This window comes from Aythya fuligula, chromosome 1 (genome assembly GCF_009819795.1).
Source record: "Aythya fuligula isolate bAytFul2 chromosome 1, bAytFul2.pri, whole genome shotgun sequence".
Classification (NCBI taxonomy): Eukaryota; Metazoa; Chordata; class Aves; order Anseriformes; family Anatidae; genus Aythya; species Aythya fuligula.
The window spans coordinates 57,684,535-57,706,515 of record NC_045559.1 but is presented as its reverse complement, the minus strand read 5'-3'; the positions used below and the strand labels follow the sequence as shown (position 1 = coordinate 57,706,515).

General features: G+C 41.4%; 1 protein-coding gene across 3 annotated transcripts; it reads left to right on the top strand.

Moving 5' to 3' along the window:
* The first annotated feature begins 184 nt into the window (after nt 1-184).
* On the top strand, nt 185-18,159 carry C1H12orf75 (chromosome 1 C12orf75 homolog). Of its 3 annotated transcripts, none has more exons than XM_032207587.1 (6): nt 185-280; nt 7,576-7,600; nt 13,591-13,626; nt 14,686-14,765; nt 15,565-15,605; nt 16,981-18,159. In XM_032207587.1, exons 1-5 carry the CDS (start codon nt 238-240, stop codon nt 15,567-15,569), a joined length of 189 nt encoding a protein of 62 aa, XP_032063478.1. In that variant the 5' UTR covers nt 185-237; the 3' UTR covers nt 15,570-15,605; nt 16,981-18,159. The 3 variants fall into 3 exon arrangements, with proteins under 3 accessions (XP_032063478.1, XP_032063477.1, XP_032063476.1); XM_032207586.1 differs by having other exon boundaries at nt 16,978-18,159; XM_032207585.1 differs by lacking the exons at nt 15,565-15,605; nt 16,981-18,159 and adding an exon at nt 15,327-15,557.
* The last annotated feature ends 3,822 nt before the right edge of the window (nt 18,160-21,981 follow it).

The window sequence follows — 21,981 nt, the reverse complement described above, 5'->3', positions numbered from 1 at the left end:
GGTAGGTGCGGGGGGGCTTTCCTCGGGGATGCGCGGCGCAGGGGCCGGCGGTTTCCCGGGCGATGGGTGGGGAGAGGAGGAGGAGGAGAGGAGGAGGAGGAGAAGAGGAGGAGGAGGAGGAGGAGAAGGAGGGGTCCCCGCGGCTTTATCTCCCCCCCGGCTCCGCCCGCCGCCGGCTGCCTCCCGTCGCCGCTCAGCTCCGCACCGCTCCGCTCCGCACCGCTCCGGGCGGCGCCCATGGGCTGCGGCAACTCCACGGCCGGCGGCGCGGGCGGGCGAGGTAGGGGGGCGGCACGGGGGTCGGGGGGCCGGGGACGGGAGGGGAAGGCGCCCCCCGAGCCGGCTGTGGGGTGGGGGCTGCCCCGGCCGGGAGCATCCTGCCCTGCCGGCAGCCATCCGCCTCCCCCCGGGGATGGGAGCGGTGTGCCCCGCCGGGGGCGTCGCGGGTTTTAGGGTCAGCGCCGCGACCGGGAGGATCCGGGGGTGCCAGCCTCGTCCCCCCTTTGGTTCCCTGTGAGGCCACTTGTGCCCCTTGGGAAGTGGCTTCGTGCCCCCTCTGCCCGCCCGAGGGGTCGGGGACGCGGCGAGCCCCAGGTTTTGTGCACGTCGGGGTGGGGGTGCCCCTCCGGCCGGCCCCGCTCCTTCCCCCCCTCTGAAAGGGAGGGGAGAGCTGGGCAGGCGGCGCGGCTCTTCGTCCTGCCCCCGCGGAAGGGGAAATGTATGGAAATAATAGCGGCCATACGCCGTATAATTACAAATACGAGCATTTATAACTCGTTTTTCATCCTGACTGCACCTGGCAAACAGGGCTGCCTAATTACATTCCTTGTCTTAAGTCTTTCAGCTGTATTTATTAAATCTGTAACCTCCTGACAATGCACAGCCAAATAGCGGCCAGGCCAGGGAGACCTGCTGGGGCTCAGCCTCCTGCTGTGTTGACTTGCTTTGAGAGAGCTGTGGTGTGCCCTGGGTGATGCTAGGGCTGGTGTGCGGCACCGGCACGTCTCTGAGCGTGAACAGCAGTGACTCCTGCAAGTTGCAGGCTTGTGCAGTGTGCTGCTGTTCTCCCTGAACCCTGCGCTTTGTGCTCACAGCGGGAGGCTTTTCTGCTCTTTTTATTTACTTGGCTGCTGTTAAATGCTTATAAATGAGGTATCATGTATGTATCGGAAGCCTCTCTTGAGGCTTGACCTTCCAGCACTCTTGTCAGGGCTGTCACATCTACAAATGCATTACTTCTCTCCTGCTAATTGGTTCCTGCATTGCCATGACCTGAAGTTGTTTCCCTGCTTGTCCACTGTAGCTTCATAGCTGGGACGATGCTTGTTCACATCCCGGGTTTGTCTGCTGGGTAAAAGCACCAGAGCAACTGTCAGAGCAGCTCAAAGGAAAATACTCATTTTGGGCTGGTTATTAGTCACTTTGTGGTAGTGTCTCCAGCACCGTTGGCCTGGCCACCGCATAACGCTCCTAACAGGGCACCAACAGGTGAATGCTGAATAAGCTAACTCTGACTGTGGTGGTGTTTCGTGAGTTACTCTGAGCTAAAAGTTTGTTGGTTTAAATAAACGTGTCTGCAGTTGCTTTAAAGGCAGCTATTTTCAACAGGTGTTGGCTTCTTAAAAGATTTTCAGTGAAAGCACAGCCCCTTCAGTAGTTTAGCTTGCCTGTGCTGTTTGTTACTCACGAAATACTTCAGCTTGCATTTCATGGCAACCTCTTGCATACTCTGTAGAAATAGCCCACAGATCTCGAGTAGCTTAGCATAGGCTAAAATAACAATGCCGTGTAAAATCCACAATCAGTATAATGTAATTATTACTGTTACACTGATAGACCTTTCCAAAGCAAATATAGCTCTGGGAGGTCCAGGTCTGTTCCCAGTTTCACCAGGGTAAGTCAGGAATGGCTGCGCAGCCTGTGCTGTTGCAGTCACCAACATCTGGTAGTAGAATTAAGTTCACCATCTACTAGTGAATTTTTTTCTTCAGTTTAGCACTCCTTACATAGCGTGTCTGTAAAACTAAAGTAATTTTATGTAGGGGAAGGAGAAGATGTACCATTTTTAATCCGAGTTCTGGAGCTTTTAAGAAAAGTCTAGCTCTCAACATCTTACCAAAAGACATGAGTACAGCATGAATACAAATTAGTTTTGTGGCTTGCACAGCACGACTACGTCTTCAATGGTGAAGTTATGACTATTCTACAGTCAGTAATGTCAAAGCTGGAGGTGCATAACATATAATTAACCTGTAACACTCTCTGTCATATTATATGACTAAGGATAATATTATAGCATACTTCACAGAACAGAGTAGAGATGGTTAGGCTACTCCCCATTTTCTTCCTCTGGTAAAATTTCTGTTTTAGCCTGACGAGATTTTTCCTAAACAGACACGTATATAATGATAGTTCAGCTAATGGTATTATCTTCTGTTGCATGGCTGGACTGACATCAGAGGAGCTATCAGCCCTATGGTCTGCAAGACCTAAACTAATAGACATGATCTAGAATAGCATTTCTGTCTGTGGTGCAGCACTCCAGAATACCAATCTAATTTTCCAGCTTTTCCTTCCAGAGCATCAGACAAAAGGATTTGAGGCCTAAAGGCTCCTCAGCTGAGAAACAGTGACTTGTGTTATCTGAGCAAACCGATGCAATTGCATCCTTCTTATATCCACTGTTTTAAATGTTAACTATGGATTACATTTATTTGAAAAAATCCCATTAAAGTTTTTATTAGCACATAACAATTTTGTTAGCAAATTGCTATTTTCCTGATGTTTTGTTGCCTCACATATCCTTCTTTCATGTCATTTCCTGATGTTTCAGAAGCTCCAAAGGAGCTCTTCTTTTCTGGTCTTTAAAAAAGCACGCCCTTACGCATTAATTTCCTTCTTTTCTGGGCTAAGGCATTTCCCTCCATTCTAGTGTTGCTTCACTAACAATTTTTTAACTGCCTCTTTCTTTCTATATCAATTGTAGTAGCAATGACAGCGCCTTAAATTATGGTACTCAGTGGAGGCTGGCAGTCTAGCCTTGATTTAAATATACAGACAAGCTGTTACTCTGTGGGAAGCTTAAAATACTGCCAAATTACAATGAAGGAGAACTTTCACACCAAGTTTATACAGACTTATTAACTTCAGATTGGTGGAATACCCAGGAAACCACTCTGCCATTCTATTTAAAGCAATTTTTGAAATTAATGTCTGATCAGGTCATGTCTGTGTATCAAACTGCAACCTGATGAGTTGAAGTAATCGATTTCAGGTACATTGATTTAATTCTACCCTCAGTTACATCAAGCTAGATCTAGTATAACTCCATGGAAGTTAGGATTTGATTCCATGTCGCTGTTTTTTGGAGCCAATGAGAAGGGAAAAAAACAATAGAAAACTCATTTGTAATCTTATGTTGTATACATATACATGTAATTTTTTTTTTTTTAATTTGATTTTTATTACCATTTGGAGTATTTGCAATAAAATATTGTATGAAAATAACTGTTAGAAATTAATAAGAAAATCATTCATAGTCTGCTCTCAAGCCAGATGCTGGCATTTTTTTCATCCACGTTTTTATTCATGTAAATGGTTGCCTCTCATCCTTCATCTGTTTTTCTGATTATTTTTTTTGGTCTTCCACATTTGCTCATGATGCATGCCTCAGTGTAGAACAATATACTTTGTGGCAGTCAGTTCCTCTCAAACATTTTTGCATTTGTCCTGCAATTACTGGAATTCTGCAGGGCTACAAGTAATAAGCTGCTTTTGTTTTGAAAGTGCGGACCCCCTCTCACTGAATGGAAGATGCGTTGGGATGATATATATTTGTCCTTCTTTTGTGACTGTTTCAACGTTATGTTTTGTGAGGGATCCCAGCTCCACAATTCTAGACAGAATGTTTTTCTCCTGTAATCACTCGTGTTCAGAGTGATGAATGTCTGAATGTGCCTCGTTTATTCTGCAGGCTGTATTCCTCCTCCTTTTCCTGCACTGTGAAGTGCTAAAATGCATCCATGGTCTTACTGGTAGATGTATAAGCAGAGGGGTCATTCAGGAGAACTCAGTACTTCTTTATTAGTTATTATTCTGGCTACCCCCAGTCTATTTCTGTGATTAGATAGGCTTGGGAAGTTGCTAGAGAAGTGGGTGGAATAAGGCTAGGCAGTCTACAGAGTTCAGCTCTATCATTTAGAGTTCTGCCAGGGAAGAAATGTGGTGCCTGTTGCAATTCCTCAGGTTGCCAGTCTTCCCAGCAGGACACCAGAGAGGGTTCAGCTCTCTTCACTGCTATTGCCTCTCCTTAGAGCTTACCCATTAGCTGTGTTGCAGGAACAGCCTTGGGGGGCCCAAACCAGCAGGAATCTATTAGACAAGGTTTGTGGGGTCAAGTGCTACTTTTTTTTTTTTTTTTTTTTTTTTTTAGACCAAACTGATGTAGTTGGAAAAATGAATAGCCTTTCAAAAAATATTTTTGAAATATATTTCAAATATTTTTCAAGTCATATTTTTATAACATCATGACTATAAGAGCACTAAGTCTTGCAGCTGTGAAATAGCTATGAACTTTTTTGGGAACCGATAATAAGTAAGGTACTTTTGCTGAACTTCTGGCAGGAGGAACTTGAGAAGCTATAAAATAACGTGTTGGTTACTAAACATGGAAGAGTTAGAGAAACATATCATTGAAGTAACAGGAGTGAGGGTGAGTGGGCTGGACTTTAAAAACAAACACAAGTCTGTACAAACTGTGACGTTATTGGATCTGTTACAAAATAAAAAGCTGTATATAAGGGGTATTCTCCCTAATGAAGAAATCTTATTAGTTTTTATGTAGAGATAGTTACGAGCTGAGGTAATGTTCATTCCCAAGCTCATAGCACTTCCAGCAAAAAAACTGCTTTGTGAACTGGAACCACTTTCAGGTCTATATCAGATACTTCAGTGGAACCCAACTGAATTTGGACTAAGTTCTTGCTTCACTATTGCTAGTGAAAGTGAGAAATAACACTATTGGAATCCCATCAATGGCAGTGAGGATAACCTAATTCTTTGTGCTTATAAAAACAATAGGAAACAAGCCAATAAAAACGATCTTTTAAAAAGTGATTTTGTTTTCATCGTGCTTAGTTCATTATGTTTCTGTGTGAGGTGCATTTCAAAAAGTTGCAATGAATTTCTGCTGTGGTACACCCCCCTAATGTCAAAGGAAACGAGTGCTGCAAGGTGAGAGTGCTAGAGGCACACCTCTGTTCTCAAACACATTTACAGCCTCGTGGCTCTACATGAAGACCAAGCTGATTGGTCTGAGAGACAGCTCCTGTCCCAGAGTGCTTGTAAGGTCTGCCTAGCAGGTCTTAGGATAAGTCTTAGGATAAGTGCAGCCCTGTGTCCAGAGCTGGCTCCCATGCAGAGTACTGCAGTTTGCTGTGGGCAGCACACTTAGCACATGGGTACTGCACTGAACGTGGGCATGGCGTTGAACAAGGGCATAGCATTGAAGTGTGTTTGGCAATTGACTGAAATGTGACTATCTCCATACAGAACTGCAGCTGTCCTCTAGACATTCAGTTCTTCCTGCCCAGTTAAGGTTTCCGTTTGCATATCAAACACTTTTGGTATACTTCCTGCACAGAAGGTGCTATAAAATTTTTAAACCAAGACACAAGTACTGAGAGCCCTGGCTCAGACTCAATAAGGGCTCAGCAGAGGCTTCACAAAGTACTGTGAACCTCTTTGTAGAAATCAAGTTTGTTTGCAGTGAGCTTAGGTTGAAGTGAGAAAATGAAAAAACTGTGGTTCTGATGCAGAACACAAGCATGGTTTCTTGTGGAAAAAATAAAATAAAATTAAATTAAATCCTGCTAGCTACAGCAACAGGACTAGGCTTTTCAATATGTGTGCTGTCTGAGCTGCTGCTGATGGTTGGGTTCTGTCTGGAAGTACAGGGTGGTGCCCTGAAGATACATAGCTGAGCTAACTCTGAATGAACTAGCCTGGGTAGCAGAAGACATCTTCCCACGTCAGCTGAGATTGAGGTTTGCAACGCAAACCGTCCATCTGGTCACAATTAATTTGGAGGGTTTATAGATAGTACCATGTAGATGTGCCTGTAGAGCCAAAAAGTCTCAGAAGGCTGCCTGGTAGAATGAAGTGTGAGAGCTCAGACCTGAGCTTATCATGCGCAGTGCTTCCAGCTTAATGAAGAGTACTTTTGATACATATAGCTCTACTGAGATTTTGAAGACTCTGGATTCAATGCTAACAAAAGAAACGTTTATGCTCGTGCAAGATGAGTCTATGTTGTTGATGGGAAAAGGAGGGATGGTCAAGCAGAAGGAATTTGGAATTAAATTACGCTCAAGAGTTAGCTATAAAGAGAAGTTTCCTGCCATTCAAGCTGTCCATTCAGGTAGGTACTGCTGGAAGGTCTTGCAGGACTGTCTCTTCCTCCCTGGGTTTAAAATCAGGTCAGGGACCCCTGATTCTCATACATCAGAGTGCGATGAAAGATGTTTGCTCTTCATGGATATTTTTCAGCAGCAAAAATAAAGTTTTCCAAGAAATGAAATGCCATGACCGGAAAAAAAAGTCTCTAAACCCGTAAAAATCTTTTAGATTGGCAACTGTAGTTTCTTCAGAGTGAGCTCAGATAGTCTCTTCCAGCTAAATACTGAGAGGAAAGGGAAGAAGAGAAGTGAAAGGTTCTCTAGTGTCTACCCTAGCCTGTGTAATTAATAGAAGGGATAATTTGCTGGTTACTCAGCTGAACGACATACCAGCAATAGCAACGCGTCATTAATAACTTGGGAGGAACAGGAAGGAGTTCGTACTTTAGTGCATGTTCCTCTCCCAGCAAGAAGCATCTGAGTCACCAAAAAATCAATCACTGAAATCAGGCAGCCTAGTTGTAGCTTTTGTCTTTTTGCTTTTTTTTTTGTTAAATAGTAAGATGAATTAAGGGGTGGTTGATCTATTTAGATGTCTGGGGCTTTGGTGGCCCAATGTTTATATTATTTCTGTCTAGTTGTTTTATAAAACATTTTTTATCTGGCAGGAAGAATGGAGCAGCGTTTACACACATAGTGCCAAATCTACAACTGGATCAAATGGCATGTGGACAAAATTAACAGGCATTTGGGAGTAACTGCTTGGTTAGCTGCGGCCAGTTTGTAACAGACAAAACCACCAGAGGACTGGGCAAAGTGAAGCATAAAAAAATTCAAGAAGATGAATGTTATCTTATGTTGCTCTCATCCTGGGTGACTGCAGCTGGGCACTGGTCCACTGCACCATCATTTCACCCTCTGAGAATCTGGCCCAGGTCTAAGTATGACAGACTTAAGGGCTAATACAGATAATCAGTAAGGATAAACTAGATAATCATGAGAAATCTGTTCTCTGACAATAGAAGATGCCTGTTGCTATATCTGCCTCTTTTTTACAGTGCATGTAAGGAAGTTGTTTAGGACAGAAAGGCAGAAAAACATTTACTGTACTATCAGTTTGTTTCAGGATTATGCCATTATCTTGTAAACATACGCTTTTTTTTTTCTTTTTCCATTCTAGGTGCCACAGGGACTACTAAAGATGTGTAAGTACTTGCGCTACCTTTTCAAACATGTAACCATGGACTTATCTTCAGTCCTACTAGCCCTATACTGGATTTAGTCATTGTAATGATTCATCTGGCTCCTGATATGTAATTAGCAGCACCAGATGCTTATTGTCTTTAGTGACAGCTTCCATCTCCTCAAAACAACCTCACGTCTTGTTTACTATTCTGCAAATTCCTTCCCCTTTTATTTCTCTAGCAGAAATGTCTTTTCTTAGCCTCTGTTGAGAGTTGTCTTCCAGAGGTGGTCATGTTTACTTCAAATTATTCTTCCCTGTCATATACTAGTACAGCTTTCTCCAAAGGGCATGCTATTGTATGAAGTGACCACATAAATTTCCACCAAGCCCTGTGAGAGATTTAATGAGCCACTCAAGCAAAATTCCCCTCTTTGCCAGAGACCTGGTAACCCATCCAGACTTCCTTTAGAAAACACCAACCTTCTCTATTTAGCTGCAGATGAGATCTTTAGCTAGTGAAGGTTATGACCCTTTTCCACGTTGAAGATATTATCTGTCAGCTCCTTTTTCTGTCCCTTATCTTTGATGCTGAGGAGCAGTGGACAGCCCTACCCATCCTGTTTTTCTCCAAATGTGGAAGGCCTGAACCTCTGTTGTCCTGCTGCCTCTCACCAACTTGTGGTTTACAGAAAAACAGCAACAAAAGATCAGCCTTTGTCAACCCATTTTTCATTTGCTGGTGCAAAAATTTGCAGGAACAGCTTTATTCAGCCATAAATCTATTTCCCTATCAAAGGAAACATTAAAGAAGTCATCCCGAGGTCTTGCCTTCTTTTCATATAATTGTTATTTGCCACTACAGTTTGAGCCTGAGGGACTGGGGAAATATTTTCATATTACGCAATAGAGACGTTCTTCAGTTTTATTTACTTCATTTAAAGTAACTACTCTTAATTAGTCGGAAGAATCCTGGAGCAGAAATAAGGGCTGTCAAGTCAGATAAACGTGGGGAGAGAAGAGCATAACAACAGGTTTGTCCTTGCTATTACAGAGCACGGCTGAGAACTAAAGACAGGTCTTCCTTGGCGGATGAGTCCTGTTGTCACAGATACTCTTGAGATCTATTACCCATGTAATCTGTTTTCTGGATTTGCAGTCTCAGACAATAAATAAATTACAGAAGGCAAGCTTATGAGGAACCTTCTCTTGATAGCCTGCAGCACCCATGCCCTCAGTACCCTTAGATAAACAAAACCACTGTTTTCAATCTATATTAGGTTCTTATGTTTTCCGGGCAATTGAGATAATTTAAGTGACTGACTTAGAACTGCATCTGTTTCTTTGCTTTTTGTTAGTTTTAAACTTCAAAATCACAAGCACTGTTCAATTAAGAATGTGGTAGATATGTTTCTGTGCCTGAATGTGTCAGCACATGAAGAACTGTGTTACTGTGTGCATAAGTGTTTGTAGGGCTGGCACTTCAAGACTTAAGCTGGGAAAATACTACTTATTAGCGATAGATCCTCTGTCATGTTTCAGAAAAGTATCAAGATAGCTTAGAAAAAAATAATTACTAGTGCAGACTTCAACAAGGGAAAGGGTCAGTCCTGGAACCATTACTCATTCTGATAAGTACAGTGGAGCCAGCCGAACAACCCGTGTGAGTAATAGCATGATTGAGCCTTCTAGTCAGACACTAACAGATCTGTGTTTCTAATGAGGGAGAAACAGCAGTGATGACCAGAAAATCCCTAGATCAATCATCCTAATATTTAGCAGCAGATTTTTAAAAAGGAAGTAAAATACCAGAAAAAAAGCTATTTTAGTCATATTGGCTGTGGTTGAGAAAAGCAATCGTGTGTTCACTTGCATCATACTCTTCAGTACAGGATCCAGTTATTCTAATTCAACAGATTTCTTGTTTCCTGATGGCGACTCATTGCAACTCCAGGAGCCAGGTGGATTGAGGGAGGGCTGGATCCTGCTCAGAGCCCTCCCAGGTAACCACAGAGAAGCTTTTTTTGCCCTCTGAGTCTTTAGTTGCTCCACTAGTAAACTGGCAATGGTGGTACGGTCTTCTTATGCAAAGTGCTCTGAGGTTGAGGTCTGCACAACGACGAAAAGGACGTATGATCTGGGAATGTGATCTCTTCCCGCATACTCCAGCCCTCAAATAACTGGTGAACCTGTCACCCAGCTTCAGCCAACTGATGTACTAAAACAAGTACATTGTGGTAACTGGGAAAGTTTGGCTATAAGAGGGGTAAAGTATATAATACAGACTAACGCAATGCCTATTGTATTCAGAATGTGCCTGGGTTTGGAAGATTAATAGCAGTAGGAAGGAAAGGACACAATTCAAAACTGTTTCAAAATATTGGGAAGAAATCTATCAAATATAAATGACAGTCCCTTGGTCCCAAGAAAGACTGTGAAACTAAGGTGATGAAATCTGTTCCTTGTGCAAAGTTTAATGAAATATTTCTGGCAGGACTACGGAGCACTGCTAGAAGGAGCCTGTATAATGCCAGAGTTCAACACGAATGAAGTCATAAAAACGAAGATAAGAAAAATGTGGATGGAGTAAATTAATGTGAATGCCTGTCATTTGATACTTAAAAGATTACGTGAAAAATGGCAGCTCTTTTGCCATCAAATGGGCATAGGACTGATGGATGCAAAAACTGACAGCTGGAGGACTAAATATTTTTCAAACTTAAGAGGGTGACAGGAGCCCTCCTGGGACAGACAAATCCTTACCAAAAGAAACATTTCTTCTAGCTGAAAATAGATGCTGTTATAGGGATTTGCTGTTAAATCTGCCTACCAGCTACAGGACTCCACCTACGCCACCTGCTGAAAAATGTGATCTCAGTTCCTTTGCAGTAGATGTCAACAGCATCTGAGAGCAGATGCAGTGACACTGCAGCAGATTAGTGCAAAGCACATCAGGCTGTCTGGTCCAGCCTGTTCAGTTCCTTTTGCCATCCATTCCTGGGGCAGAAAGGCTTATCATAGCTTGCTGTTCCTGGAGAACACTGTAAGTGGAGGCTCTTTGATGCAAAGTGAGATATTTAAAATTTATATTTTGTGCTTTCTTCCCTAAGATAAGAGGAAACTAGAGACTCACTAGAGGGACAGGTTGTGGGAGAGAGAAAGAGACCTTGTGCTGAAATCCTGCATCCTCTGTGAGTCTGGGAGACGTGGCGATCAGAGCACTGCCCAAACCAAAGGAACTTCCTTTCATTCTCATTTCCACACAGCCAAGTGTCACCATTGCGGTGCAGCTCCCTGGGGCCACCTCTGTTCATTCAGCGTGAGCACGGAAGCAGCAGTGGTCCATCTGCCCCAGGTGGCACCTTGAAATTTGAACATGTGAAATCAGTGGGCACTTCTCGAAATGGTGCCTTTAACTACAGACCACAGTGTCTGAAGGCAAGAGATGTGCAAAAATGCATAATGTATATGTTGGAGCAGCTCTCTTTCCCATCCTGCTTAGAAATGAGTCCTCAGAAAGGTGGAAAACGGCTTCTTCCTCCAGTGTCACCACCAGAATTTTTTGTTCTTTTCCTCTGAAGCTTCCACATTCCTCTTCTCTGTTCACCCTTTCTTTCCCAGCAGCATGACCGATTGCACCCAGTCATAACTCAGCCCAAGAGCTGTGGCCTGCTCAATCCCAGACTATTTGCTACTGAGCATTTAAGGGAAAAGGGATCGTAAAATTAGACTTTGATTTGTAGCTATTAAGGAGGAAAGCAAAATGTTTAAAAAAAAATAGCCTGCTTAATCATAGACCTGGATAATTTGTTTTGGTGAGAGAATGACAGTAATGGTCCAGTGATGCCCCATTATAGAACATTGCTAGAACAGAACAAAATAGTCCTGTTGCCTAGTAGAGGCTTTTTTAAACATTGACATTAATTTCCTGTTGGACAATATTGATTATTATTCTTACAACTCCGTTTTAGTGGCTTCGAGCTGTTCATGAAGTTGTCAGTGCTTTTAAAGGATTCTTTTCTCTGGATAATGGTTAATCTGGATTATAGGAAATGTTTCCAGTTGTATGAGAAAATCAATCCTGTGACACATTTGGTTGGTTCAACAGCAATGATTGTTTGTGATCTTCTGTCACCCAGGGTCCCTCTCTTAAAGTGCTGTCATTTTATTATTATTTTTTTTACTAAAAATATACATCTCATTCCTACCCATTGATATACACATTCTTTCCTCTTTCTTCTGCTGAAACTGGCCCATACTAGGATAAAGCATCTTTGCAACCCTCAAGGAAAGGGGACTCTGCACTTTTTTCTCTCCTGCTGCGTACAAGAGGGCTGAGTGACTGAGGCCACGTGGTGGCAGAGGGGATGGGCAATGCCTTCTGAGATAGCACTTGTTCCTCCAAACAGAGATTTCTGACTGAGGTCTAAGGGCCATCTCCCTGCATTTAAGGCTGTGTCTTCCTACCAGTTCTCGACACTTTGGGCAAATGCCCCCTTGACTTCAGGGGTCAGTAATGGCTTACAGCCCTGATTATTAAACAGTAGGAACACGTACCTTTCAGAACAAATAAATTACAGTAAGAAATGTCACACGTTACTGTTCAATGTCATCATTCAGCGAAACCTTTCACAGCTACAATATAGATTTAGCCCTAAGGCTGGGTAGAGGCCAGCTCTCAGTTTTGTTGCATGGGGAGCAAACTAAAAATTCATGGCTCAGCTGATGCTGGGGAGCATCTTTTCATTGCCCACATAGTTCATGGTCCGTAGCTGGGGATATCCAGGTGACAGTATCCAGGTGAACAACCTGTGCAAGAGCATTTGCACAGCAGAGCCCTCCTTGTGTCATGGTGCTCCATTCCCTGTTTGCAGCCTTCCCCTGCTGCAGCCACAGCTGCGGTAAGGTTGGGCAGGTGTCACCATTACCCCTGCTGTAAGGAAGGAGTGCAGGATGTCCGTGGATTTGTCAGCACTCAAGTTACTTTGCCTCTATTTTTATTGCTAGGTTGGTAGGTTGCAAGTCAAGCTAAAGTGCAGCAGCTGCCCAGATCCATACCCAGCCATGCATGCAGCAGAGCTCAAAGTCCAAATATTTAATCAAAGGCGGGTGAGTGGTTTGGATGAAGGCTGATGCTGGGGCGCAGACTGAGAGCACAACACAGGCACTATACTCATGGATGGTAACAATACCATTTTTATCTTTCTACCACATGTGCCTTCATATCAGTGCTGATTACTTTACCCCCTGTCCTGGTTCAGCTACACTGGACAGTATTTCAAGCAGGGGGAGTCAAACCTTAGTGACTCCCTATTCATTTTAATGTAAGGGTAGAAGAGAAGTAATTGTCCATTATGAAGGATTAGTAACTGTTTGGTTTGCAAACAGCTCTGACTTCAGTAGTAGCAGTACCTCACTTAACATAGAGGTTCTGTAGCACATTTTGGCACAGCTGCTGTGAAAGTTTCTCTTTCTTCATACTCATTCCCATGCCAGCATGGATGGCCAGTCCCTTTCAGTCCTCTGTTGGTGGAAGAACAGCCCAGGCTTGTTTCTGTTACACATGGAGCCTTTATGTTGCTGTTATACATGGAACAATGTTGGGAACAACATCCTTTCACTCAGGAAAGATGCTAATCTACCAGCTTTCAGCTCCCAAGCCTACTTTCCATCCTTTCACTCAGGAAAGATGCTAATCTACCAGCTTTCAGCTCCCAAGCCTACTTTCAGGCATCACTGGAGGGAGCTGTGGAAAGTAAGCTGCATCTGTTCTCAATCCTTTTCTTTCTCACATACAACAGATTGGAAAATTGACACTCTTTTTTTTTTTTTTTCTTTTTTTTTTTTTTTTTTTCTCTCCTTTGTCAATACTTTATTGAACTGTGGATGATCTGAATTAAGCTGGGACACTATTAGTCCCCTTCTTCCTTTGCCCCTGAATCTACCCAGATGGTGACAGAGTATCTGAAAGAAACTGTATGCTAATGTGCTCTATATCTTTTGGTGTTACAGAGCAGAAGAATCTGTATCAGATGATGACAAAAGGAGGTAGGTCCTGTACTGGCTTAATTTGGAATTGGCTGCACTGAGTTTTGCTGCTGGCTGTACATCCTTCCTTTCCTTCTAAGCCCCACCGATGTCAACAGAGCAAAGAAAAGAGTAGGAAATCTCATGTATAACCCCAAATTGATGATCATGCTTCACTCTGTTACTGTGTTGGGGGAGGGAGCTTTGCAATAAGATGAGCACATTATCTCACAGTTGTAGATTATCTGGTTCATAATGTCCAGTGACCTCTGCCTTCCCACCAGCCCTGCCACAGATGGCATTAGCACCTGTGGGAGATCTCCGCTCAGCTAGAAATTGAAGGGAGTGTGACTCCATCATCAAACAAATCAGAAATCAACTCAGATCCCCGGGGATGTGTTTCATTTGGTACCTAATGTGTCAGAGCAGCTACTCTGTAGGTAGCTCTAGGCACAGCAGAAATTCTTAAGTACCCCATTTTCCACCCCCTCATGTCAGTCCATTCTTTTCATAGGTCTCAGAGCCAGAAAGTACACTCTGTAAGGTTGTGAGAGGGAGAGGATTAGGCTATGAAAGTACTACATACTATTATATTTGTTTCTACTAACAGTCTCCTCCAGGTGTGGCCCCAAGGAGGGAGATGCAGATCCTGTTTATGTATGAGGAGAGGTGAAAGTGTTGTTTAATTGGTGTGTGTTGACTGAAGTGATGTGCTTCAGCAGTCTCAGTATTGGGGCAGTGCTATCAGACTGTCTGCTGGAAATTGGTGTCTAGGAGAAGCTGTGCAGGTGGGGCTTATTGTCACAAGATAGGTGGGATTTAATGAAAAATATTAGGAACTTGAATGACTAGGAACTAATTTCACAGCCTTAGGTCCCACTTGTGAGTAACAGCCAGCCTCAGGAGTTTTTTTCCCCATAGCTGTGTGAAAGGAGGGCTCTTCTAAGGATGCTTGTGCAGAGGTGAATCCACTCTGACTGTGCATGGTTTTTGTAATGCTGTTGCATGACATTGATGTTATAGGAAGAAGTGTTCCAATTAAGCTCTGTTGTCTTTTAATTTTTTTTTCCCTCAAATCAGGAACTACGGTGGTGTGTATGTTGGTCTGCCATCAGATGCAGCTGCCATGGTTTCCAGTCAGACGAAAGCTGCACCGAAAGGTATCAGGAGGTTATGTATTGTATTTCTCCTGTTTTCTCAGTTTAATTTTATCTAGCAAGATGTATTTATCCTTTAAAAATCAATGATTACTTCAGACAGACTGACCAGCCTTGGTCCCTCTTGAGGCTGTGAGGCTATTTATAATCGTCAAATGATTGCTCCCATTTATTTAAGTTCTAACACACCTACTTTTGTGGAAGGATCATAGAGCAGATGCTGCCAGGGTAGTACATTGTCTTCTGAACAGCTTCTTCATGCTCTGAGTGGTGTGAGAATTCAAGGAAAACAAAACCCTTTTAGGATTAAGAGGCTATGATATATGCACTTGCAGAGCCTTGGCAGTATTTTTAGATTTGGAGGTGTTTACTTGCATTGTGATGAATTCCAGTAATAACAGTTAGTAAGTGCTTGCTTTCAGGTTTATTTCTGTTCTTATATGAAACCCAGTGCAAACTGTTTCTTTTCCATGTTATGTTTTTTACAGTGGGAAAAACATTCAGTTTATAGGTACTTAAAGACTAGTCATAAACATATTTATGAAATCGTGTAATATTTTTCAGATTTAATACAACAAAATGCTGCTGTCACTTACGTACACCACAGAGCTAAGTCACTGACTGGAGCTTCCAAACTGTGCTGCAAAACAAACAAATGAAGAAAAATAACACTATTTACCATAATAATAGTATTTGTCTTTGGAACAGTAGTACCTCTGTTGCATGCTTTGTTAAACCATGTTCTAAACTGGCTATATGTTACAATGTTTTAACCATCTTTACCTTTTGTTTTCTGATTAAGATTAGAGGGAAATAAACACAGCAAGATCCAAACAGCTGGAGGTACGGTATGGCTTAATTAACATTATGTGTTTGCAATGTATTAGTTGGAAAGAAACCAGGTGGTGATACTCCCTGAGATATGGGGTGGTCTGGGAATCACCTGGTGGCATTCTCAGCGATAGTGTAACTCTTCTGAAGGCCAAACCAGGGTGTCAGTGCTGCAGACATAAATCAGACAGTAGGTAAAGTCACCTTCTCCATGAGAAGTGTGAAGCAAGGGAGCCCTGTATAACCTCATTTGGGAACGAATAAAAATCAGATGTCCTTGTGCTCACCTTCAACCACCCCACAGCTGGTCCTGCAGCAGTACTGAGACAAGCATCCCCGGAGACAAAGCTTTTCCCAGGAACAAAGAGTTTGCAGTCAGAATACTCCATTTTAGGGCCACTCTGAGGACCAAAGTGAGATACCCACAAAGGGACACATTGCAGATTTCCTCTAGTTACAAGAGAATCTGTGGTGCTTCATTCTCTGCTGGCTACGACTGGACAGGGAAAATTGATAGGCTCAATTTCTGAATAAAAGTTTAAACTAACTAATTGAATTTTTTTTTTTTTCTTTTCTTCGTGCCTGAAGAAAACCGAAACAAACTAATCTTCCATTCAGAATGTGAACTGAATAAACATTGGCAAGTGTTTAGCTGGCAGGGAGGGGGAATTATAAAGCTGCCAACATTTTCCATAGAAAGAAAAAATGTTTCCTAATTTAGATGAAGAACCAGAAGCAGTTCTGGCTGGTCTCGGTGCTGGATGCAGGGCCAGTAGAGCAGAACATGGCTATACTTGTTTTAGTCATGCGAATGGTGAAAGCTCTCTGGGCTCTGCTAGGAGCACTCATATGCAGGGAGACCTGGTTGTCACACCTAATTTCTGTAACCCAGCTGAGATGTCTGAGCTGGGAACACTGACACCCTTGATCTGAGCAAGGCTGAGGCACTTTCTTGGGGTTAAAGTTTTCCATTCATGGTTGATGATTGGAACCTGAATTAATTACATCCTTATTTAGGTGCTTTAATTGAATGCCTGAGGTTGGATGGAATTGATCTCTTGACTTTTTTTTTTTTTTTTTTTCCCTATTCAAAACAGTTGAAAGTGCATTTTAGCTTCATTGCTGTAAGATCAGGGAGTGGCTGCTGGTTCAGGCTGCAAAAGCTTTGCATAGATGAGCACCTTTAAACCTGCAAAGGGGCTTGTGAACTCCAAGAGTTTATGTGCTTGCATGTCTGGAGGGCTTATACCACAAATATCAGCTTCTGCCACAAACCTATTTCACTGTTTTATGTATAGAGGTACTGTATGGCATTACCAGTTCAGCTAAATCTGTTCATCCCTATCTTTTTTTTTTTTTTTTTTTTTTTTTTTTTTTTTTTTAGCAGTCTTCTGCAGAGACCACTTGCCAGTGCTTTAGCGAGAGTTGTCTTTCTGCTGAAGATTTTTATATTTACATAGCCTTCCAGAGAGCAAAACAGATCAGAGCACCAAAAAAATCTAAACTGTTGCAAGTTCCAACTACGGGTAAAGCTTAAAGTACAACATTGAATCAGTTTGCTGTGATGGTTGCATTATGGAAACCTCCTGCTGTTCTCCAGTGAAAATGAAATTAAGGAACTCATGGTGGATGTTTCTGCACAAGAGCTAACTTTGATGATCTGCAACTTATTTCTCTGTGGCCATATTGCAGATTTCATCAGCTATCAGCTACGCTTCGTATATTTTCTCCAACAATTTTTGATAGATTTTATATAGAAAATCATTACTACTGTCCACTTAATAGTTCCTATGGTAGGTTCCTATAAATTTATTGTTAATTTACTTCAGAGTAATATATTTGACAGGTTTGCATCTTTTTGGTAATATTGCAAATTTTACTATTTTTGCTGTGAAAACTTTAGAATGAAATAGGCATAAGACCATTGGGCTCTTTATAATTGCTGCCATCACTTTTATACAGTGAAATTAATATTAGTGTTTAATTTTCACCTTTTAAAAAGATACTGCTCAAGGAAATTTATTTAAATAAGGACAGTGTATTTCATCATAATATGTATGTCTGTTTTTATTTTCTTCAGCTTTATCTCTTTTATAAAGCATTACATGGAAAAAAAAACTAATGAGCCAAACTATTATGTTGTCTTCCGTTCTATGTGATATTACAGTAACATTTCCTTGCATAAGGATGAAGTGATGGTATTGACAGAGATAACTGAACTAAACTCCAGTGTGGTGTCCTCTTGAAATGTAGGGGAGTTTTGATCCCTATTTGAATTTTGTGCCCCTGACTTGTCTTTTGGCATCTCAAATATGGAAAATTGTAGCAGAATGAGTGTTGTTATTACTTTAGCAAATTGTTGTATTAAGTAATGGATGGGACACTTCTAAATTCATTACATTTATAACAACTGCAGGTTCCTCACTAAACATAAAACATATTGTACATTTCCATATAGCTGAACAAATATTTAAATTATTAAAGCCTTTTACATAATTCTTTAGTCAAACTTTTTAATAGGCCATGATGTTATACACTTAAAAAAAAAACAAAAAACAATCCATATGACATTGATGTTTTACAGTAGAATAGTGACCATTCTTATAATTAAAAGAAAAAGCAAAATTTAGACATTAAGAAGCGAAACACTGAGAACCCTAAAATTCCTGCCCATTTCACCAAGACATTCTATTAAGACATTCTATTAAGATGAACAAACAACTACCGGCTATGACTTCCAGGAGCTTTCAGATCTGGCTTTAAAATATGTGGTAGTTTATATGGTGTGAGGTATGTAAAAAGAAGTACTTAAAGGTACGCCTTGCTTGCCCTCTTTTTAAGTGTTTGTGGCAATATTTACTGCTGTTCTCCAGAACTCTGCTTCTTGCCTATCAACACTTTCAAGTCTCCAGCTCCCAAAGACAAATACACAGCTCATACTTGACCCATTCAACCTAGAATCAAGATGAAATAAACTTGAAGATTAAATATCTCAGTATGAATGAATGTCTGTAAATTACACTTGAAGACTCTTGTTCTTACAAGCCAAATTGATGAGAACTCAAATAGCACTGGGTGATAAACACGTAGGTTTGCTTCCCACCTGCTTATGATAGCATAAGGATATAGTTTCCACATTACATGTTCCACAAATGGTTTGAACAGCACAAATTTATTTAGCAGAAATCACTAAGGCCCATATCTGATTTAACTGTTTGCCCTTCCCGAAAGGAAAAATGAAACTCGAAAAAGCAGTTGTCCTAGGATAGATACATCGTAGTTCAGCTAGTGCTCAAAGAGACAACGATAGACACTACTAATCTCCCCGGTTATGTCCACTTCTATCCTTTGCTTGCTGGGAAGAATCATCAAAAAGAGGGACTGGGCTAAGTTCAAATAGCACTTGTTCTACTGCTGACATCTGAACCCCATGTGTGGGCAGAGGAAAGTAAGTGGTGATCTTTAATGAATAGCTCCTAGGAGTTGGTGTTGGGACAGTTGCAAAGTACTTTTTCTTGTTTTACATCATCACCTAATTTTTCCTGTGCAGAGTTGCAGAGAAATGAGGAGCAAATTACAGAATTGGCTTCTTAATGATTCATCCCCTGAATGTGTGGGAGGTACGGTGGTTTCTTTCTTAATATTTTTGTTCCTCTGCATCTTTTCATCTCAAAAACTTACTGATCAACTGTCAAATGTTTCAGTATCATGGGCTGGAGCCTCTGAAATAGATCTGCATTCATTTATGCCACACAGGGCTGTACTCATCAAACTTTAGAGCTAGGGCCATGGCCTTGTCTTAAATTTTCAGGCTCTTGTCTTTTGTTTTCTCAAGGACCTGGAGTTGTAGAAACTGTATGACAGGACAATGTATTCTGTCTTGGCCAAACTCCACTTAGGGAACTGATTTTTTGTTCATCAAAATTCCTCTGTGGTGAGCCTCTAGCATTTCTTAAGCCTTTGTTAATAAGAGCACATGACATTTCATGGAGAAATGAGTAAACTCTTTCAAAACGTACGATCTATGGATATTTCTATTACGAGGAAGAACATAAAAGAAACCCTCTATGCCAGCTGACAGCTGTGTATTTGATGGCATCCTTGGAAGATATTTAGGCACTCAGTGATGGTTCAATGTGCGAATGCAAACAGAACACAAGAAGCCATTGAACGGCAAAGCTATTATTGAGGAATATACTTTGTTTTTTGTCAAAGTGTCTTGAATTGCCATTTGTTAAGAAGGGACATTTAAATGTTGGGGCTGTGATACTATTTCCTTTGCAGTTGTCACTCTTTCTCCAGCCAAAGCTGAGGAAGTATCTTTTCACTATGGAAATACTTTAGCAAAGACAGTGGATTCAGGCTTTATAATCTCATGTTCTCCAATCTGGGATTATTTGACAGTTTGGAAATATTATGCTTGAAGTCACATAGCTCAGCTCAGACAATTGAATCTTGAAAAATTCTATGCCACCAAAGCATAGGATTGAAACTAGTTTGTGATTAGCTTAAAAACAGTTCAGATTCTTACTGGATGGAAATTTTGGTCTTGTGCAAACTATTCCACCGAGAAGACATCCGTTCCTTTGAATTACACTGATGAGACAGTTTATTTATTTTGTTTTGTTCTTAATGCAGAACCTGGGGTTTAGCTGTAAGGACTCAGCTTCTCAGTATCTGGGTGGTCCAGGTGGAGATGCTGTCCATCTTGTGTATGCCATCCATGTTGCAGTTTAGTTCAGAGGATGTGACATAGCTTTAAACTTCTGTGTTGCTCAAGCATTAGATCCATCACTAAGAGGGTTGCAGACAACCTGGTAAAGCCCAGTGCAAAACATTACATAGAGCTCAGTTAGGATTTACTCACTAGGAGTGAAATCCTCTCGTAACAGAGTCAACACAAGGCTGAAGCTGCAGAAGAACATAAAGTTGAAGTTTGTCTCTAATGAATGCAAACATGAAGTACTAATTTACTTGATTTCATCCTACATCTCTAGCAAAGGAGTCTGTGCTGTATTGGATTATGGTTGAAATGGCATTAGTTTTTTTTAGTAACTCACTAGCATATTGTACTCTTTCACCCACACAAGTCTAGTGATTCTCAATAATCATGCTTCCTAAGCAGTTGGTGAGTCACTACAGATCTGTTTTCTGCAAAGTAGCCCTCTGTTTTGTTCCCATGGTGATCAGAAGTGACAATTATTACAGACTGCTACTACAGTTCCTCTATTGCCTGTACCATCTAAAGAAGCTCTTATCTGCTTATAGTTCCTTGGAGTTTTGCAGTACATCATCGTCACTTCCTATTGACAGCAATTTGAGCACTTCAGGTGAATTGGCTTTATGGAGAACACTCTGGAGGAGGGTGATTTGTTGAGTATTTTTGTTTTGCAATGCATTTAGAAACGGACCAAGAAAATAATGGCTCTGTAAACTTTCACAAAGCAATGGTGTGCCAATATTGCAGGAAATCTTTTGAGGCTGGGCTAAATGATTCAAGTTTTGTTTTAACACCAAACATGAAGAGAACTTAGATTAATCATAATAAGAGCAATTTCATTTTACACGATCTGGCAATTTTTGCTGTAATGTTAGAGTTTTCAAACATAGGAATACTTACCAGATAGCAGAAACCCGACTGTGAGTGTTTAGAATGGCTGTCACCCACGCTGTAGGAATTCGTGTATACATGAGCACTTAACCTGATCATGAGCAAGTGCCTATAGGTGAAGATAGGACCCTGCTTGTGAAAGTGATCGTTCCATGAAGCACAGTGAAACTTCTTAAAAACCAAGTCTCATTAGCTTAACTGTACTGAGAAAAGAATGAGAAAGATACCGTGGGATGGAGCGTGCATTTAGTGTGCCAGAAAGGAAGAAGTCCATGGGAGGAAGAGGATTATATTATTATGCAGTAAAGATAGATGCAGAAGGAGGTTAGGAACTAAAAATGACGTAAAAAAGGAAATAGTTTAATTAAGTATCTGCTCCATTTCTCTGTGATTCTCGTCTGTTGAAAATATAGCAAGAAGTAGACTACTGCCAAGTCATTTTAAGCTGAAGATAAATGTGGATTGGCCTACTGGTTCATTCCCATTCCAACTCCCAGAAGTCTGAGATTGTGAACCTTTTGGGAAACAAATCTCTCTCTCTCTTTTTTTTTTTTTTTTTTTTTTTTTTTTAAATGCCCAACGTAATGAGTCTATGAACCTTATATGTCCTTTTATGTGGTACTAGGATATATAAATATCCTACCTTCTCTTTCAAACTGTGTTCCCTTTGCTTACATCTCTCTACACAGACCTGAGCTTCTAGTTACTTTGGAAGTTTACACCATGTTTGAAAAACAACTTAGTAGGCTGAGAAAATCCACAAGATGTAAAAATCAT

Excerpts from the sequence above, each read along its gene's own strand:
- C1H12orf75 (XM_032207585.1), top strand. The coding sequence starts at position 238 with ATGGGCTGCGGCAACTCCACGGCCGGCGGCGCGGGCGGGCGAG. Across the intron at positions 281-7,575 it reads CGGCGGCGCGGGCGGGCGAG|GTGCCACAGGGACTACTAAA; the intron begins GTAGGGGGGCGG and ends TTTCCATTCTAG. Across the intron at positions 7,601-13,590 it reads ACAGGGACTACTAAAGATGT|AGCAGAAGAATCTGTATCAG; the intron begins GTAAGTACTTGC and ends TTGGTGTTACAG.